This window comes from Fopius arisanus, unplaced genomic scaffold (genome assembly GCF_000806365.1).
Source record: "Fopius arisanus strain USDA-PBARC FA_bdor unplaced genomic scaffold, ASM80636v1 scaffold00016, whole genome shotgun sequence".
Lineage (NCBI taxonomy): Eukaryota > Metazoa > Arthropoda > Insecta > Hymenoptera > Braconidae > Fopius > Fopius arisanus.
Window position 1 is genome coordinate 1088932 of NW_011887755.1, and position 15196 is coordinate 1104127.

Sequence of the window (15196 nt, forward strand, 5' to 3'; positions counted from 1 at the left end):
AATCAAATGGCAATACAAATTATTAATTTTGCACAACTATACGATATGTGCTCTCGTTATAAACATTAATAATTATCTCTTTATAATTTACATCATTAGCCTCAATAGCCTGTTCATGTTAGATAAAATTGGTAATGTCTGAGGGGCTTAACATACTCTTTTTAAATTGCGTCTTTGAGATGCAGAGCACCGGGATAGGAAGATGGTGGAGAAAGAAGAGCAAAGGATCTAAGGCAAGGTGAAAGGAAAAAAAAAATGGTCGGTACATTTTTTAACAGACAAGACGAACTGACTCGGCGCGGCCTTTGACTCGGTAGCTTACACGCTGATTAAGACACCCGATACAATTAGGCGGCAAGGGAGAACCTCAAAAGATGGGCATGGAAGAAGGGCTATGCCAAAAGGTAGATGGAATTGAGGCAGGCATACCGGGTGTCTGCTTCGAGAATCCATTGGCGGGATAAACCTTTGGAGCCCATAGAAAAGGTGATACCCATGGATTTTAACCCACTATCCACCACTTTGAATACAAATGAAACTAATCCCGATAGCCAGTTCCCCCGCACGAGCCTGAAAAATTTCTGAGAGGTTGAGTGATGTCAAGAAAAGTGCAATTGATAAATAAAACTTGATAATTTATTCAAGGAAATGGAATAAAAAATAACAAACCGGTGAAAATGAAAATGAGACCACCTGTGATCTCCATGAGTATCAAGCTTGCTAGCACGCGTTCAATTGCGTACACCATTTTTATTTCTCAATTCAAAGAGATCAATCTTATCCGTAGATGGAGTTCCACATGGAAAGTTGGGAGGAAGGAAGAAGTGCATTTTGAGTGGCGGGAGAAGACTGGCAGCTGACAGTCAATCCTTGGGATCTTAATCTCATGGGCGCGACACGCTCCGACAAGGAGTACATGTATGGAAATAAAAGGTTGAAAAATAAAGGAGATACTTGGTAGCAGTTGCTGAAGAAACAGACCACAAGTTACGAATGAGAATAAATAAAAGTAAAAATTGGCGAAGAGGCTTCATGGACGATTGAGAGTAGATCGGTGAATCCGTCGCTCTTGGTGCTTTTGCGAAAAAGGGGGATGAGAACTTCTCTCGGTCAACTTGACCGTATAGAGATACCCTGAATTATTCATACTACTTTGTCGTTGCCTCCAGTCTGGATTCAAGACCACGGTGTCCCTTCCTTCTCGACTGTTACCTCTTGTTTCGACGTTTTCGGCGAGTCTCACATGCCATCACAACACCCCTGCCATCGACTCCTCACTCCTTGAAAACTCTGTACATGGTCTTCTTGGTTTTATCATTCCACTATGACCATCATACAGATGCTGATGACACTTCATCATCATCTAGGAACTACCTAGTGCAACGGAGGAAATTCACAGAGTGAAAAAATAAAAAATGTGCCATAACACCAGTGCAACTGCACTGAAAAAAAAAATTACCAGAGAATTATTTTTTGAAAAATTGTTGGATTAACCCACAAAAATATAAAAATGATAATTGAAATGTTAATAATAATGATAAATCATTATTTATTTATCTTCCGATGCATTCTGAGAATAAAAATTTTTTCGTGTGAATTTTCGTGTCTCGAATTTGTTTAATAAAAGTAAAACCGTGTTTAAAAAAAAAGTGATTTTTTTTTCTCAGTGTGCAGTCAAGTTATACGGCTTGGTGGATGCCGTGAGATACTGTCATTCAATATCTTGTTGGGGAGTTGAATATGATGCCGGATCGGTGCAAATGCAACAACTTACAGCGATCGTATTATAAGAGACAAGCATGTTGGGTGGTGTGAGGAAGTCCATGTACACTTTGAAGAGAAAAATTCAATTTCATGGGTAGTTGACGAGCAATTGCCAAGACGATGATGATGATCTCATGATGAAGATGATGTGTGATCTCCAAAATGATTGAGCGGAGGGGATCGATCGAATTGATTTTTCTCAGGCCGTTCGAGTTTCATTGGTGGTTGATATTTCATACAGACCAGGGTAACACGCTATATCCTCCATCGTCATCCTCACCCTCTCGTATAACTATAGATGGTATGTATTGTTTTGCATGAGCAAAGTACCCTTGAACAAGTGCGGTTTCGCGTCCGGGCCCTCTCATCCGTACACCGAGTGGTTGGGTTTTCTCCCACACCGTTGAGTTTGCTAGAGTACACAAAACCGAGGATACAACGAGGTACCTCTTCCCGTATAAAAATAAAAAAAATTGCCGGAATTATCGATTAACAGGATGAGGAATAATGCAGATACTCTTCGGTTGAAGACAAGAGGGTAGATGAAAAAAGCGAGTCTACCGTAAAGTATGTGAAAAGAAAAAGGAAACGATTGGACATTCCATTGGCAAACGATTAAGTCTTAAACAGGGGTCCATAGAATGCACCACACGACGTCGAATGAATGTCCTCATTGTCTCAACAGAGTGCAGGAGCGTGAGAAAACTTTACACACGATAATTCCACCCAGCATTTTCAAGTATTTCGATATAATTAAAGCAATACATTTTCGTTAATCGTGAGGATGTTTAGTGTTGAGAGGCCAAGCTCAACCCAACACTTCGAATCTTATTCACCCAGTGGAGTATTTGAGATCCTAAGTGTCTCAGGATTGTGGATATGCTGGTAGAGGGTCTCTACTGCTCCTGGAAATCGAACCTGAGGGGGAAATTTGGAGTTATAGCTTCGATATACCCGAAACAAGTCATCGAGACTTATGTCGCTTATGCGGAGGATTACATCCCGTATTACAGAGGACAAACATGTCTTTCGTTTTGCCAATAAGTATCATGAGCTTATTTCCCCGCATCTCATGCATAGGGGGTGAAATATGTTGGCGTGAGAGACAAGGGTCGGGGGTTGAAAACCATTTTCCAGATCGAACGCTCAAGCCAGACTACTTAAATCTTCTCTAGACATACACCTTGGAATTTTTCTCCACCCGTGGATTTTAGCTTCTTTTTTTTCGAAAAAAAAAAAAATAAAAAATCTTCTGCTCGACTTCTCTCCTCCTAACGAGCCACCCCCGGTCCTGAATACTTTACCAGTAGCGGCACAGAGGGTGAAGTGCCTCAGAAAAGCGCACCCCCAACCTCCACCGGTGAAGTATCTCTCTGGTCCTCCAGAGTCGACTGCCAGGGGTCGGATCTTTTCCTTGTAATTAATTTAAGCGACCGCTTTTCACCCCTCAGCCGCTATCTCACCCCCCCACAACTCTCAGTGGGCTTTTTTTCCAGCCGTAATACTTTTTCCCTTAACGGCAACGATGACCCTTCCATCCGTCGCTCCACCATGTCCACTCGACTCACACGACACATCAAGATTTATTAATCAAATTATCATTGAGGATGAAATTAATTTCGCGGTGATAGTTTCACAATTTTTTATATAATCACTCTATTTTAATTGCTGAGAGGATCTCGAAACGGGCCGATTGGAGTTGAGAGTGCGAGGTGAATCTCAGATGCGTAAAAGGTGAGAGTTGAGGGAAGAAAAAAATTAAAGTAAAAAAGATAAAGGGTGATCTGTAGGCGCGCCGCGAGAAACCGTTTATTACACGGTAGGTGGAGGTGGAGGAGGTGGAGGAGGTGGAAGAGGTGGAGGAGGTGGAGGTGGTGGAGGAGGTGGAAGAGGTGGAGGAGGTGGAGGGAGATGAGAAGGAGGAGGATGAGGAGGAGGAGGGCGAGGAGGGGGAGAACGAGGAGGAGGACAGAAAAACCTGCGGTTACCGAATGAGGTAAAAGGTATAAACCAGAAGCAGATGAGAGAGATGAAAAATATTGGGTAGGTTTGCACGTCGATACGGAGGTGGAGAATATTCGAGATGCATTATTCATGGGGTGTGAGAAGATACGATATGATCCAATATGTGGGCTTACGCATATAGGCACCGTACCTATTCTACTTTCAACGAGTTACGTTCAAGGTGCGCCCCTAAGCTCGTGAAAATTGACGCCGGAATTTTCCTCGTTATTTTTTCTCCAGCTACAGCTGTTCATTTTTCACCCTCCCTCAGACCTTCACCGATTTGCCTCGGCATTTTTCAGTGGCAAAGAAGAGCAGAAAGAAAAAAAAAATGAAAAATTTGGGAGAGAGAGGGAGAAGGGTTGGAGAGAGTTTTGTGTACACGCACGTGTGCAAAGTGCTGGAGCGAAAGGACGAGATCGCAGAAGACGGTGAAACGGCAAGCAAACGCCAAACGTATTAACACACAATGAGATACTTTTGTTTTTGTATTTCGCTGGATTATTCTTTTCGCCATTGGCTACCAGTGGAGAATCCTTGTCGGGCTTTGCAAACACTACCGGGTGATCGGGTGATTTTTATTCCACCAGTTGATTATGATTTTTTCAGCGATCAGATGAATTGTCGACCTGAGAAATATTCAAAAATTTGATACCAGATTTTGAACGACCTGGGGACCACTTGGGGCCCAACTCTTACATTTTTTTAACTGAAATAAAAGCTCTACTCACTAAATACATTTGTGGAGAACACCGCGTATGTAGACGGAGAGTTAAATCCCTCTCTACTGCTCCATTGTGTGCGAGCTCGTTGATAAATTACCGAATAATTGTCAAATGTGAGAAAAACAAAAAGTTTAAGAAAACAGAGTGTACCCCAGGTAGGAGAGGGCGTGTAATATAAAAGAAGCTTTTTTTTTTACTCGTAAACTTGAATAAGAAAAGGTGGGGAATGCGTGGGTTATTGTGAGTGTAAACAAAATGCGCTAAAAAAAAAGGCTCTTCTCTTCCTTCACACGAATTTTACGAGTGTGAATGCTGAAAAGATCACGAGTTAAATCGAATGTGAGGCCATTCGAGGGAGGGATGGATCTAAATTCGTTTGAAAAATTCAGCGCAACCGTGGAAACGCCTCACACGTACACAATCGCATCGGAACAAACACATGTAGAAATAATTCGTTGGAGAAGGCACAAAGGCGTGGTGACACTGACGAAGGACCGGGCACTGGTGATTTATCGATTCGGTCCAGTTGGAGGTAAAAAAAAAAAATTGCAAAAAAAGCTGTGGAGAAAAAAAGATGCCGTTAAAATTTCTCAAATCAGTTGCGTAAAACGGTTGAAAAATTTGTAATCAACGATTTAATTTCACTGGACGTGCGGGTGAATTTATTTTACCTCTGATTCGTGACCAGAGATTTCCAAGAGAAAATCTAGCGGGATAACGCCCGAAGAGTGTGAACAGACGATGGAGGGAGGAGATTAAAAATCCTCGTAATTAGTTGATTGAGTTACCTCAGTCAGTTTACCAAGTCGATGTCAAAGGGTGAATTTTTTTCACTTTCCACGGGCTATTCCAAACACGCTGAGAAATACTGAGGATCAAATCTCAATGACGAGGAGATATAAATAGAAATAGGAAAATTACTGAAACAGTTGTAACAAATCCCTCGTAAAATCTCGAAGACAGTGACAAAGTGAATGTCTAGAGCCCTCGATGATTTCGGTTAATTGTCGACAGGGACATTTTTCACTCAACACCCGAAATCCGTGAAACACTGCGAACTTTCCATCTCGTAAATATCTCCAGGGTACACCCTGAAAGGGCTAGAGGTTCAAGATGTCTTACTCTTCTCGAGAGATTTGAACCTCTGACGGTAGAAAGGGGAAAATGTCTCCGGGTGTCTCCCACTTGTTCTGTAAATATCCCATAGACTTGTAATGACATCCGGGATAACGAAAATTCTCCATTGAGAATTATCAAAGAGTTAATATCACCGCCATCAACACCAGCAAATCTCCAGAAAAATCACTGTCCCTCATTTCCTCGTGATTTTTTCTTTCTTCAGAAGACCTCTCCATTTCTCCATTTACGAAATAGGAATATCAGTGTTGTCGCGTCAAATTCCAGGATCGGACATCCACTTTGGAGACCTTATGGTCTGTCAGCCCCGAAGGGGAAATACAGTGACGAAAGCTAGTTGGGGGAGGAGAAGATCCCGAGTGGTCGTCGAAAAACATGACCAATTCCACCAGCCTAAGCCGCCGATAATGCCCAACCTGTTATGGTTTTATGACAATGACACCATAATATTCTCTCCTCTACTCTGGGCTATAAAAAAAACACCAAATTGAGTATAAAAAAACAGCAATTTTCATAGTACAGATATATAAATCAGTCTAATGCGATGCGGGAAAATCCCAACATTTCTCTTCACTGATTTAGTATCGAGTAGAAGTACCAACGCCCTCGAGCATCGCCCCAAGTGTTGCTTCCCACTCACACATCTACCACTCTTAACCACCAGTAAATGATCACAAATGTCCACCAACGTCATCATGTCAAGCATTCAGAGAATTTCCTGAACTGCTGACCGCAGTTATTACGAACGAAAATGCATTTAACATTCGTCGGATTTGCGGACACATCGAAGTGGTGATGCTCTCGAGCATTGGTGGGTTGCACTGATGGTGACAGTTCAATTCAAATTTTAGTATTCGGCGGTTAGAAATGTTCACCACAAAACCGCATCTGTGATTTCTGGTGGGTTTCCTCTTTTCAACGTCTCCCATGCACCAACATTCCAACACCTGTTACTAAACATTTCAATTGGAAACTAAAAAGAGTAATTTAATACCCGAAGAGAAATTGAATGAACACCAGGTGGATGAAGACATCAAGGATGAATACAACACCGGTAACATTGAAGATAAATCAACCCGAGTGATCAATTCTCCCCCTCATTTTATAATTTGACGCCATTCAACTATCTCAATAATTTTTTCAAACAATTTCCAGTAAATTTCTCAAATTTTCCCACCAAATGCCATAAATTTGTTGATTAAAATTTGATTATTTGTTTAAACGACAGGATATGGAGTTCCTGGTGATGACTCCCCGTAGGAAACTGGACACTTTGATTAGCCGAACCTAACCGAATCCTATAATGTCACACGTCATTCGTTCTCCGAGAAATAAATAAAGAAATGACCAACGGGATGACCAAATGACGAAGAAAATTCAATACGTCAGGCAAGCAGGATGCGGCACGTATCCCGTTGACAGTCGTAAACGATTCTCGATGCATACGTTTGGAAACATGAAGGGCACAGAGAGGGATGAGGTGGTGAATGTGTAAGAGAGAGGAAGAGGCTGGTTTGGTGGCACAGGGAGATTTGCCAATTTGCCACAGGCGTTATGCAGGTGGTTAGCCAATTGTACTCTCACCATCAAAATGTGCTAGAGTGAGAGAAGTATGCGTTGCCAACCGAACGAGAGGATTCGAGGCGATGTAGGTTGATGTGATTAATATGCGCAAGATTAATATGCGCACGAGGTGCAGTACCAAAACGGTGGATGGAGGAGAGCAAGAGAAATTTCTCTCTTACCCAGCTCTACATCTCTCTCATGGGTTTTCTCCCTCATACCCCCAACAGGTCCAACCTCTGGGAGCACATTCTCTCATCCACAACCGTTTCCTCCACTCATCCCCCATTCTCCCTTCATTTCGTATGACCATTTAGTAATTTCTGTCACGAGTCAAGCGCTACCCCGTCGTTTACTATAAAACGTACCACCGTTCACGCATACGTATTCCCCTGGAAAATAACATTGCTTCACCTGACCAACGAGGTTGAACAATTATTGGACATGTGTCGAGGACGAGCCTTGCTCATAACATTGTCTATCCAACAATGTGACGTATCATTTCCACTGACGACACTGGACCAATTAAAATCGAGAATGAATGCAGTGGTCTAGGGGATGAAAAAAAAAGACATCAACTTCTGGAGCTCGAGTTGGCTAGGACGTCTCTATATACCAGTATAATAATAAAATCAACATTTTCCCTTACATGGAAAATGACTCTCTGGAGATGGTGTGAGGACAACTCCTCCCTCTTTCTACCACGCCCCAGAGCCCCCCCCAAGGTGCTCACTTGGTGGTATTACAACTGCTGAAACACCAAGAGGAGGATAAACTCCTCTCTACGTGCAGTACATGTAGAAAGAGATGAGGAAAATGTGGGGGGAGGATTTCTAGGAGGCGGAGCTTACTATTTCTAGTCGTGGAGTTTCTCGCGAACGCCAGCCTCTGGATAAATCGGTGCATGTGTATCTGGTGAGGAGGAGGACAGAGATGACAGAGAGAGAACAGAGAGAGGACAGAGAGAACTGGGAGAACTGGTAGGGGGTGGGCTGAGTGGAATGAAAGTGTCGATCTTGGATGCTGAGGGAAAATGGTCAGATAACTCGCGCAAGTCTGCACCAGGTGGAAACTGTAGATAGCTATTTGCTTAGGTGGCGGGGGGCACCAAGGGGTGGATTTGTCGGGGGTGGTATGGGGATGAAATGTACTTTCAAGACGGTATTCGTACATGCAACGCGCCAGCGCTGCTCCGCCCTTACCAGCACCTCAAAAGTCCTCAGTAACCAGAAACGATAGGAGGAGTACCCGACGCAACTTTCTTTTTAACCTTGCGCGGAAAATCCAAATGTCACCCTCAATTTCACATGGCTATGTACAAATAAAATCAATATTTGGATATTGAATGAAAAAAATATCCGGAAAGAGATCGTTTGTGGAATTATATGTGAATATTCATTTACCGAGAGGAGGTAAAAAAAATGATATATTAATGCGAATATACACGTGTGTAATTCAATAATTTCCGTTTGTGATGCGGTAATTCGAACGTCGGCTCGTTAACGTTTCGTCGTTATAATGAGTATCCTGTTACATTTCCACGGGCAGAGAAAAAATAATAACGAGAAATAAAAAAAATGGAATACTGGATTTGGGGTGGAAAATGCCGAATGAGTCAAATTTGGGGGGTGAGAGGAAAAAGGAAAATCTCAATAAGAAATTCATGGAGAGCCATCGATTTGAAATTTATTGATGGGATGGATTTTCGGTGGGTGGTATGATGAATGACCATTTGTAACAATCGATTTCAGAAATTTGAGATGAATATTGCAGACATCAATCGGAGGGGAAGGAGAAAATAGGGGAGGGGAAGTTAGAGATGACCAGGAAGGGAAATTGTTGAATTGACGGTGGGTGGACGCACGTACGCATGTATTCTCTGGAACGTGGTATTCCGTCATGCAGTAGAAAAGCACTTATCCTCATTTGTATTCTTAGGGCAATCTACGTTGGGGCATAGCTGTCCTTGATTTGCCATTACGTACTAGGGAATTAATTGATAATCAAATTGGTCATTCCCCCTCGCGCCCTTTAGAGCCTCTCACCCCTCGCACGTCCAGTTTGTTAACCACCCCTCCCCTTCTCTCTCCTAAAAGTGGTCATTTCCTCTTTATATTATTTTTTTTTTCGCCAACTCGTCTTTGTCCCACGTCCACATCGAAAAAAAAAGAAGTGTTTTTTTTTTTCACTTTGACGTGGTGAAGGCGACGGTACATAACGAGCACCGGGCGTTACAGGAGGCAATTAAAAAATTGTTGAAAATATTTTTTTCTTTGGGGTGATTACCGTTTGACATGTCACTTCAATCCAATGTTGGCGAAGCAAACGTCATCGACATTGAAAAATGAATAAATAAAGTGTTTGTGTATTTGTTGCAGTTATGATATGTTCATTTGCATAAAATATTTCAGAATTACATGGCACTTTACGAAGGGCCCCCTAATTATTTGACTAAAGATGGTTGTCAGTCATGGAAAATACGACACGATATTCACGATCCCGTGGATATGTGGCTCAGCTGAAATTTTGAACTCACCGCAGAGATATAATTCTAGAATGATTATCGGATATACTAGGCATACAATTTGAATTATCCGAGTTACTGCTCTGGATGTGAAAATGTCTGACAGCCTCGACATTTGGTTAATCAACGCAGCTACGGCTAGATACAGACGTTGACATGACCATGCATTCGGAAGTATATTTTACTAATGAGCTTGGTGCCTATCAAAATTAAACTAAACATGAAATTAAATGTAGCCAAATGGAAAGGTAAAAAAAAATATATAAATATAAAAATAAAAATGCAAATGCCCTCGATTAAGGGCAATAATTTCCGGATGCTTTTTCAAATTTGTAGAATTAGAGATGAGTGGAAAATGAGTAGAGGATGGAAAAGAGCAAAAGGGGGGTTTATTCGCGTTATCAATTCTCTGACAAATATCTGCGCTTCGACGACTACACACGTTCATGCGTATGCAATCACAGCACAAACTGTGCAACTAAAATAGCCCAACGTTGTATTCAAAACCCACGCGACTCCTGTTCAACTGAACCTCTCTCGTCCATCGCTTTCTGTATAGGTATCGACTGGTTTCGCTCGACACGTTTCATTTCGACATCATATTACGTCCGTTTCACCGCGGAGCTTGAAATATTGGTGAGTATATCGTTCTGTCAACCCAACCACCACAAAACCCTCACCACTGGTCCACCCTCAGTCACCCCATTTCAAAACGTTACCCAAACTACTCCCCCATCCACCAATCCCCAAACCCTCACGTGTATATGTACGCGCATCTCGTCAACAACTGCGATCCGTTCTGCCAACTGCCAACTCGCTAATGTATCGCTCATAATCCAGTCCAAATGGATAATCCACTTGGCTTTGATTCTCCTAATTTTAATCCCTCAAATCGTCCAGAAGACAATATATTTCAATTGCACCCTAGAGTACAAATTCTCAGAAAATTCATACCAACAACTCGCAATTTTAAAAAGCTTTTCTCCCAACTCGACGGCCAATTAAACCAGAATTAGCTACATATTCCCCCGAAAGTATGAGCAGAACGAAAAAAAAAAAAAAAAGGAAATCAGGGAGGCAAAAGTGCGGTGAATAGAGACGGCAACACCGTCAAAAGGTGATCCTCTAAACGAATGGGCTCCATCGTTTGGCAATTAGGGTATTAAATTTGAAAAAACGCAACATTTTAATTGGTTTTTAACATTGAAAAATGTTGGCTCTGTTCGGATCCCGGCGGACTGCCGCCACCTGGTACTATCATATAGTTTATTTAGTAAATGTAATAGTACTTACGTCTGTAGGGTCGTCCTTCCTCGGGCGTTGACCGCTCGGTGTTTTCGGATCCGGGTGTTGCATTAGCATCACGATCCTCTTCATCAGGACTTGGTCCACGATTTGAGGCAGTAGTTGAACCAGGTGCATTGCCAAGTGGCGAACGACTCGCTGAACCCGCTGGACTTTGGGGTGCTGTATCCTGACCAGGAGCTGATAGTCCACCACCAACACCACCCGACGATGGTAATGATGGTGAAAACATATTGGACATTCCTGACAGTGAACTAATACTAGCGAGACCCGAAGAGACACTTGTATTTCCGGTCTCGACTTTCAGACACTTGCTAGGTGGTGCAAATGCCGATGGACCAAGTGGTCTGAATGCACCAAATGGCAGACGTGGATCAAGGGGATGAAGAAATTGATGTGGCAGATGTAGCATGTGATGGAGACCGTAACCGAGCGATGCTGCTGTGCTGAATGGAACATGAAGATCTTTCGAATCCGTCACCTTTGGAATATAACGACAATATGAATAAAGCTGTCATTATATTATATACCGTGCAAAATAAAAATGCGTGCAGCATGCAACGGTGTTAATGATCTTATTGCTTCATTATTTTTCGTTAATATGCCAGCAAATGCAAATATGAATTTTAAAATGTCATTTTATTTTTCGGCTGTCCTCTCGTTATGGATTTAATGAAACTGCAACAGCATTCAGCGAATGACTTTTTTTTTACTGGATAACGGCCAACCAAAGGCAAATAACTCGTTCATTGATAGGAGAAATATTCGATTTCAAAGCGCGATTCCCCATCGATTTAATGTCAATCTCCTCTACCTATTGCAGAGATGAAGAGATATAGGTAATAGAAATTTCATGCTGTAGAATAATAATTTCATGCAAAGCAACAGCAGGGGATCGATCAATTGGGGATAATGTGAAAACTAACTTGTGGATTGAAGGGTCGCTGCATTCTCAAGGCGTCGGGGATACCCCCGGCCTGTGAAAACACGACCAAGGATGGTGGTGGTAAGTGATTCGGCACGTATGTCGAATTATCCATCTAAAACAAACCGGGCCATTTCCTCTATTTGTCATTTCACCATTTTTCATCTCTCTCAGTTTTCAAACAATCGATATTCTCCATCAAACAAAATAAAATACACCCCCCCCAAAATTCAATTATTCAATTAATTAAAAGTTCAAAATTCTGTAACAACGATAACGAGTCAAATCGAGCATTAACGCACAACAGAGACAAAGAGGAAGGGAAAATTCCAAATGGTATGAGCAAATGTGAAATTTCAAAGCCGATCGATCGCACACGTTTGGCATTAACCAGCCACGCAAAACCAAATTGCGTGGACAAATGCGTAACCGCAATGGTCACGGCATCCGCATCGCGCGGCACGATGGGCATCCAAATGTATTACAGTGTGAAATCAAAATCAAATTGGTTTTATATTACATTTCGACGTTTCGTCTATCCCCTAAATGTGTATACTCGTGGATTATATAACTGTGGTTTCATCCATAATTGTCGTTTGGTCACTCAAAATCATTTCACCTCCTTGTGCGTTAATTCTCATCCGCCCTCACCTCCCACCCATAAAACCTCATCAATCACCGGAATATCTATTATTAATCGTCCATTCGATTTTTCATCCCCTGCTCTTCCCTGTTTACAAAAGCCCACTCTTTTATGACTTCACCCATCGAACAATTAAACGAACCCATTATCACTATGCAATTACACTAGTTCACCGAGCTAACAGCTCTGACAAATATTACCCGGTAATAATCCGATAATTTATCCTCATGAATCTGATATATTTAAACAATATATTGATTAATAATATTTACAGTGGGACCGCTGTCCTTCCACATGGCTCTGGCTCTTCTCTCCTCCACTCTATCAATCCGAAGATCAATCTTCACTGATTGACTCGAGACAATTATCGAGCCGCTGTCAACACAACTTTATACTTCATTCAACGAAGTACAAAGTACCTCGATTCACCTCACTCGAACAAATCAATTCGTCATTGTAATGGGCTTTTTTTGAAATACCCGCGCAACCGACAAAAGGACCTAACCTGCTTTGACTGTCACGCGAGTAGAGCACTCTCACCACGCACGTTTAAACCGGCACAACAATCAACACAATTCAAATTTTTTCCTCTTAAAAACAACCCCTATCAGACAATAATCTAATAATAAAAATACATTGTTGAACAATTATGATGAAAAAAGGTTGAATAAAGCACGTCAATGAATTTTAAATTTTCAAATAAATAGAGCCAAGTCATGAAGGGGTTGGTGATATTTTTTAAATACCAAGATAAATCCCGCGAACACAGTAGACCTAACCTCAACCCTTGATTGTGTATACATTAAATGGGTGAGCTCAATGATTATCGAAATGTTTATATCAGTAGCTGATGACAACCGTTGTGCCTCGGTGTCGAGAGACAAACTGAGAAAGAGGAGAATGCTGAACCCAGGTGTCGTGAGTGTATGGGTGGACTTGGTTGTGTATCAATTGGGGAGGGACTGCTGGATGGAGAGAGAGATAGAGTGAGATATGAATGGAAGTGGAAGTGGGGAAGTGATATTTTAACCCAGTGTTTGAAGTAGGCAAGAGGAAGGCGCCAGGGCCGGTGAGCTACCTCGTGGACATGCGAGTGCAGACTGAATGGGTAGCATTGGAGTGAGGCTACTTACCCACGTTCCCCTCGTGCACGACGGCAACGGCGGCCAAGGTGGTGGAGGCGGTCGAGGCCGACGCTGATACCAATCCTCAAATATATCCAAACACAGCCACCACTCACTCCTCGCGTGTGCGCGTGTTTCCGCCGGCCATAACCCCACAGTTCCGTTCTCAACACGCGATGTATTCTCATACTAAAATAATAATAATAATGATAATAATAATAATAATGTGTCATCACCACACACCTACCACCGCCACCTCTCAACCATTTATTCTCCCACATTTCCATTCTACTTACCTACTGCTGGTTGTCATATCAATTGTTGGTAATAATATCCACAGAGGATTGACTGAAGTGGAGGCTCAGTGCTGGGGGTTGGAATGACTCCAGCGACATCGTAGTACTCCACCCCCAGAGAGGGAGGGCGCCACACGCAATGTTGGGGTGTCCATCAAGTCGACGGGGTGAATTTTATTTTTTGCGGGATGAATGCTTTTTGTTTTTATTTGTTTAACTGAAATTTAGCCGACTGTCGAACGAGCGGAAGGGGGAAGCCACTATTGTGGAATTTCAAATGAAAAAAAATATTCAATATACTGAAGATATACTACTAATAAATTTATATTTTTAAATGAGCGCGTTGTCCTAGTGGTAACGTGCTCGACTGGCACGCCGACGGCTAGGGTTCGATCCTAGCCATTATTCATTTTTTTTTTTATTTAAATAATTCCATTTTTATCTTTTTTAAATGACTAATCAATGAAAATATCGTTTAGACACTGAATTTTTGAAAATTGAGAAGATATCCAGTGAAATTGACAAATTTGAAATTTTTTTTAAAAATCCCTTTGCAAAATATATACGCCTAATGAAAATATATTATCAGGATGAGCGCGTTGTCTTAATGGTAACGTGCTTGCCTACCACGCCGACGGCCCGGGTTCAATCCCGCCGTCATTCATTTTTTTTTTTTAATAATAATCAATCGAAATATCCCTCTGCAAAAATATAAGTATAGAAATTGAAAAATTCGAAATTTTTGAAAAAGTATCAGGAGAATATGAACATTGAGGAGCTATTCACTGAAATTTTCACTGAAAGTGAAAAATTAGAAATTTTTTAAAAAGTATCAGGGTAACATGAACATCGAGGAGTTATTCACTGAAATTTTCACTGAAAGTGAAAAATTCGAAATTTTTGTAAAAGTATCAGGGGAACATGACAATCGAAGAGCTATTCACTGAAATTTTCACTGAAAGTGAAAAATTCGAAATTTTTGTAAAAGTATCAGGAGAACATGACAATCGAAGAGCTATTCACTGAAATTTTCACTGAAAGTGAAAAATTCGAAATTTTTGTAAAAGTATCCGGGGAACATGACAATCGAAGAGCTATTCACTGAAATTTTCACTGAAAGTGAAAAATTCGAAATTTTTGTAAAAGTATCAGGGGAGCATGACAATCGAGGAGCTATTCACTGAAA

At 41.6% G+C, this 15196-nt stretch overlaps 1 protein-coding gene across 2 annotated transcripts in view; it reads right to left on the reverse strand.

The window, feature by feature from the left end:
• Positions 1–13708, reverse strand: part of LOC105263780 (E3 ubiquitin-protein ligase Rnf220) — a 67412-nt gene extending 53704 nt beyond the window's left edge. Inside the window, exons 1-3 of one of the 2 annotated variants that reach the window (XM_011300211.1) lie at positions 12863–13708; positions 11949–12062; positions 11011–11503 (exon numbers count right to left, since the gene is read on the reverse strand). In XM_011300211.1, the coding sequence (XP_011298513.1) occupies positions 11011–11503; positions 11949–12062; positions 12863–12886 (631 nt within the window). In that variant the 5' untranslated portion in view covers positions 12887–13708. The remainder of the gene's footprint in view (positions 1–11010; positions 11504–11948; positions 12063–12862) is intronic. The other variant, XM_011300212.1, reaches the window with a different exon arrangement.
• Positions 13709–15196: the final 1488 nt, after the last annotated feature.